The 5,505-nt window shown below is 70.9% G+C and overlaps 2 protein-coding genes across 2 annotated transcripts; one reads left to right on the top strand and one right to left on the bottom strand.

The window, feature by feature from the left end:
- Positions 1–482: 482 nt before the first annotated feature.
- Positions 483–3,398, top strand: MNEG_12380 (hypothetical protein; the record flags this gene model as incomplete). The annotated part of the gene is made up of 2 exons (XM_014039150.1): positions 483–923; positions 1,092–3,398. The coding sequence occupies 2 exons, from the start codon at positions 483–485 to the stop codon at positions 3,396–3,398; spliced, it is 2,748 nt and encodes a 915-aa protein (XP_013894604.1).
- Positions 3,399–5,107: 1,709 nt separating this feature from the next.
- MNEG_12379 (hypothetical protein) lies at positions 5,108–5,491 on the bottom strand (the record flags this gene model as incomplete). Its single annotated transcript, XM_014039149.1, has 1 exon — positions 5,108–5,491. One exon carries the CDS (start codon positions 5,489–5,491, stop codon positions 5,108–5,110), a length of 384 nt encoding a protein of 127 aa, XP_013894603.1.
- Positions 5,492–5,505: the final 14 nt, after the last annotated feature.

The raw sequence follows: 5,505 nt of genomic DNA, 5'->3' as shown, positions 1-5,505 counted from the left end.
CCGCTGCCGCGGCGCTGGCGCAGGCCGCGGGCGGCGTCGCCGCCGCCGCGCAGCTGCCAACCAGCCTGCCGCTGGGCCGGCCGGTCGTGAGCCTGCCCCTTGGCGCGCACCCGCTGGCGCTGCCGCCGCTGGCCCCGCCGGCCGCTGCGCCGCTGCCGGCCGCAGCGCAGGCGCAGGTCGCGCACGCGGCGCAGGCGGCGCAAGTCGCACAGCAGCACGCGCACAGCCTGCAGGCCGCGGCGCACGTGCACGCGCAGCGCGCGCAGGAGGCGAGCCACCAGGTTCAGAGCCTGCAGGCGACGGCCCACGCGATCGCCCAGACGCACACCGAGATCGTCGCTCAGATCGAATCGGTCAAGTCCGCGGCCGTCGCGCACATCCAGAACCCGCAGCCGACGATCCCGGCGGCGGAGGTTGTCAAGCACGCAGAGGAAGCCGTGCAGAAGCTGCAGGTGCAGGCGCAGGCGCAGGCGGTGGCCGCGATGGAGGTGACCGCCGCGGCGCAGCGCGCAGAGGCGGAGGTTCAGAAGCACGCCGCCGCGCACGCGCAGGCGGCAGCGCAGGCGCAGCAGCTGCAGGCGCAGGCGCAGAGCCTGCACATACAGGCCGCGATGACGAACGCGGCGGCGGCGCCGCCGGCCGCCGCGGCGGCGCTGTCTGCCGGCGGCGTCCTGCTTGCCGGGGCGCCGCTGGCCGCCGGAGGCCCGGCCCCGCCGGTGGCTCTCGCGAGCAGCGGTTCGTTCAGCGCTGGCCAGGCGGGGTCCATGGTGGCGGGCCAGGCGGCGGCCCCTCCGCAGATCATCTCCGCGGGCGCCCCTTCGGGGGCGGCGCCCGCCGCCGTCGATCCCGGGGCGCGCAACGTCGTCGGCCCCGGCCTGGCTGTTGCAGGAATCCCAGGCGTCAATTCGGTGGGGATCTTGCAGGTGAGATCTGCGCACCAGATCTGCATGGAAGTGCATCAAGGCCGGGGACGAGGCCAAGGGGCGCCACCGCTGCTGCCGCGTGGCGGGGCTTGCAGTGCTGGTCCTTGCCCAGCGCGCTCCAGCCCGTGCGACCCCCTCGCTGCCGCTCCCCGCGCCCCCTCCCCTCAGGCGCACCCCTCCCCGCCGCTGGCGCCCGTCCAGGCGCCGGTGGTCACCACCCAGCTGCCCATCCCGGCCGTCGCGCAGTCGATACCCATTGTGGTGTCCAGCGCGGCCATGGTCGCGGCCGCGATGTCGCTCGGCGGCCCGCAGCAGCCGCCGGCTGCCCTGCACGCGGGGCTCCCCGTCGTGCCCGCAGCGGCGGCGCCGCCGCAGCAGCACCAGCTGCAGCAGCTGCAGCAGGGGCACCAGGTGCTGCTGTCGCTGTCCCCGCCGCTCGCAGGGGGCGCGGGCGCGGGCGGGGGGGGCGGCGCGTCCGTCTCGGCGCACTCTGGCTCGGTGCTGCCACCCCACAGCGAGGCGGGCGGCACCCCCTCAACGCAGCCGATGGACCCCGTGACGCAGCAGCAGTTGGCGCATCACCAAGCGGCGCAGCAGCAGGCACAGCAACAGCAGCAGCAGCAGCAGCAGCAGCAGCACGCAGCCATACAGCAGGCAGCGCTGCAGCACCAGCAGCAGCACCAGCAGCAAATGCTGCAGCAGCAGCAACTGCAGCAGCAGCAGCAGCTCCAGCAGCAGCAGCAGCTCCAGCAGCAGCAATTGCAGCAGCAACAGCAGCTGGAGCAGCACCAGTTTCAGCTGCACCAGCAGACGCCGCAGCAATCGCAACAATCACAGCATTCGTCGCAGCAGCTTCAGCAGCAGCAGCAGCAGCAGCAGCAGCAGCAGCAGCAGCAACAGCTGCAACAGCAGGTGCAGCAGCAGCAGCAGCAGCAGCAGCAGCAGCAGCAGCAGCAGCAGCAGGTGCAGCAGCAGCAGCAGCAGCCCCCGCAGCAGCAGCAGCAGCAGCAAGCGCAGGTTGACCCCGCCTCGGCAGCCGCCGCTGCTGCCCAGATTGCGCACGCGGTCAGCTTACAGGCGCAGCAACAGGCCGCCCAGGCTGCACACGTACACGCGCAGCAGGCGGCACAGCTGCAGCAGGCACACGCAGCGGCGGCCGCCGCGCACGCTGCGAGCATCCAGGCGCAGCAGCAGGCGCAGCTGCATGCAGAGCACGCCGCGGCGATTGCCGCGGCGCAGGTGCAGGCTCAGGCAGTGTCGATGCAGCAGCAGGCGGCGGTGTCCGTGAGCGGGGGCGTGCAAGGCTCGCAGCAGCAGCAGCAGCAGCAGCAGCAGCAGCAGCAGCAATCTCACCTGCCCGCTGTAAGCGTGAGTGGGAGCACGGCCGGCCTGCCGCCGCTGCCCCCGCGTGAGGGGTCGATCAATGGGCCCGCCTCCTCGGCGCTGATCCTCCCGGCACCCGTCGCGCCGGGAGGGGCGCCCGTCGCTGCTACACCTATAGCCCACTGCGACAGCTCGGCCTCGCTGCATGCGCTGATGCAGCAGCAGGCGCAGCAGCAGCAGCTGGAGCAGCACAACTTCCATTTGCAGCAGCAGCAGCAGCAGCAGCAGCAGCAGCAGCAGCAGATGCAAATGGTCCTACCAGAGGGCGCAGCGGACGCCACGCCGCGCACCTCCCTGCATGGTGCCACGCCCCCAACCGTGTCGGCGGCCCCATCGCCTGGCGACCCTGCGGCCGCGGCGGCGGCGGCGGCGGCGGCGGCGGCGGCGGCGCACATGCCCGCCAGCATGCTCGCGCAGCCTGCGGCCGTCCTGCCGCTGGGGCCGGGCACCCACTCCGTCGTCCTACCCCAGGTGGCGCAGAAGCAGGCGCTGCTGCAGCACGCGGCGCAGCTGCCGCCCCTGCCCCCGCAGCAGCACCACCACCACCAGAACCACCCGCAGCCGCACCAGCCGCACCAGCCGCAGCAGCAGCCGCAGCAGCGGTCCCTCAACGGGCAGGGGCTCAACGCGGCGCCCGGCGTGCTGCTGGCGAGCCTGGTCGACCAGGCTCTTTCGGGCCACACCCTGGCTGAGCATGCGCTGGCCGCGGCGGCGGCGGCGCCGCTCACGCCGCTGGACCCCCACAGCTTGCTCGGGGACCTCGCATCACCGATGCTGCCGCCGCCGCGCGACCCGGCCGAGCCCTCCCAATACTCGTCCATGGCGCCGCCGCCGGCCAAGGTGCCGCGCCTCATGCCGCCGGGCGATCAGGGGACGCCGGCAGCCAAGGCTGCTGGGCCCGCGGTGCAGCAGCAGCAGCAGCCGCCATTGGACGCGATCGAGGCGCAGCTGAGCGCGCACAGCGGCGGCGGGCAGGGGTTGCCGGCGCACGACCTCGACCCCCATGCGGTGCAGCTGCTGGTGGCGGCTCCCGGCCACCGGCCCGCTGCGGGGCCCGATGCCGCAGGAGCGCCCCCGCCGCCGGTCATTTGAGCGAGGCGCGCGCTTGCGGCCGAAGGCGGTGCCATGGGGGCACCATGCCCGTCTTTTTTTGCACGAGGGTACTGTTTGGGAGCAGCCAGGGCTTCTATTCTCTTGCTGTGTCGATCTGCTCACCCCCTTCCACCTTCTCTGCGACCCGCTCGCCCTGGCCCTCCCGTACACTTGCGTTTGTGGCCCCATTGTCCTTTGACTATGCGTCGTGGCTCCACTCGCTACTGAGCTGCCTCCCCGGGCCCTGCTTGGAGGGGGGCGCGGCGCCTTTGAATGTATCCTTTCGCCGCACTTTCGTACATACGCCACGCAGCACTCGCTGCCCGCCGCCCCTGCAGCATCCTCGGGGCGGCGGCGGCAGTGGGCTGGTGCGAGGTGCTTATGCTCGGTCTTGCGTTCAACGCGTGTATGTGTGCTTGCACTGTCCCCACCGCCTCGCGTCCCTGCCTGTCCGCTCGCGCCGTCTCCGCTCGACTGTTCCTACATGACACATCGTCCCTCCAGTCCACCCAGTCTTGAAGACGCTTGATGAGCATGGGACTCAAGTCGCTTGATGCTGCAGGGGGGAACGCGCGGCGGCTGTTTGCGCTGCCTGGGAGAATGGCCGTCCTGTATTTTGGGGCAGCCTCCCACCTTCTTATACAGGGCCTTTTTACACTGCAAGGTGGGGCGGCCGGCGCGCCGGGCCTGCTGCGCTTTCGATAGCCTCAACACGCAAACCCGCGGCGCCTGTCTGCTTATTGTATCTGCCTTGGGCAGGCAGGCAAAGTAGGCGAGGTCACGGGTGCCTTTTTTTTGCCACACACACTCACTCACTGCCTTTTGCCTCAGTGGACTGTGAGAGGGCGGCCGCCCCGCGCCGGTTCAACCCGACCCGCAGCCCATACGGCCCGCGCACTCTGCCGCTGCGCGCGGCGGCGGCACGCGGGGGATGCAAGGGCCCAGCCAAGCGGGGCCCAGGCAGACACGCACTGTCCCCGGGTGGGCGCCGCCCCGCCGGGGAACCAACACGCGCAGCACATGGGATGTACGAGGCGCACTGCCCGCGGCTGTGGCGCGGCGCTTTGCGAGCGGCCCCTGGGACCTGACAATGTGCACTCCATCCGCGCCGTGTGCCCTGATCCACACCACGGTCGGAGCTTCGCGCGCCCCGAACTTTGACCGACCGACCGCCCTGTTGACCGACCATAACGTTTGACTGACCCATGCTGGTTCGGCAGAACCCCCACGGAAGCCACCCCCAATGTTCAATGCAGCTCGCGGCTTGCGCGCAACACTGTATGCCCGCCGCTGTTTTGGGAGCGTGCGCGCGGCTCCCCTCTGGCTTGTCCCCTCCCTGCATCCCTGCGCTGTTGTGTGATCCAACCCTGCATGTAATAATCCCTCACAACCCCTGGGCCCATGTTTGAGACGCCACAGCTGAACCAGCTCATCCATCCGCCAGCCCGCACGAGCGCCATGCATCGCTGAGGCTTACACGACCACTCATCCCAGGGCTTGGGCGCCAACCCTACGAAGGGCTAGATTTGCAAAAAAAAGTGTGCCTTGCGCAACGCACGCATGGCCAGCCTTATGCGGCAGCAAAGCAGACGTCTTCGCGGTGCACGCCCTGGTGAGGGCACGGTCGATCATGGCCTGGCCGGCCAGAGCTGCGGCCGCCAGGGCCACGCCCGCGCGCGCCGCATGCGACCCAGCCGCCTGCTTGGCGCCTACACGTCCTCCCGCCAGCGGTGCCCGCACGCGCAGCAGTTGAAGTAAAGCACCATCCCCGTCTCGCTGCTCTGGCTGAAAAACACCGCCTCCCGGTGGTGGCAGTCTGGGCACTCTACATCCTTGGTGCGGGGCAGCGTCGGGTCAGCGCGCACGTCCTGCAAGATCACGGTCTGCTCCTTGCTGTCGTGCTTGATGCGGGCCACGTGGACGCAGTAGTCGTCCGGCTCGGCCTCCTCGACGTGGCTGCAATTCTTGCAGAAGAACTCGAGGCGCCGCGTGTTGCGGTTCTCCCGGGGGTACAGCAGGTCGTTGCTTTCTGGGCAGAACTTGAGCCCGCGGCTGCGCGGCGCCGCGGCGGCCGCGGCGCCGTGCTGCGCCATCCGGGGGCCGGCCG

Source organism: Monoraphidium neglectum (assembly GCF_000611645.1).
Source record: "Monoraphidium neglectum strain SAG 48.87 unplaced genomic scaffold scaffold03216, whole genome shotgun sequence".
NCBI classification, from domain to species: Eukaryota; Viridiplantae; Chlorophyta; class Chlorophyceae; order Sphaeropleales; family Selenastraceae; genus Monoraphidium; species Monoraphidium neglectum.
Note: the sequence above shows the minus strand (reverse complement) of the source record. Positions and strands in the feature narration are given on the sequence as shown.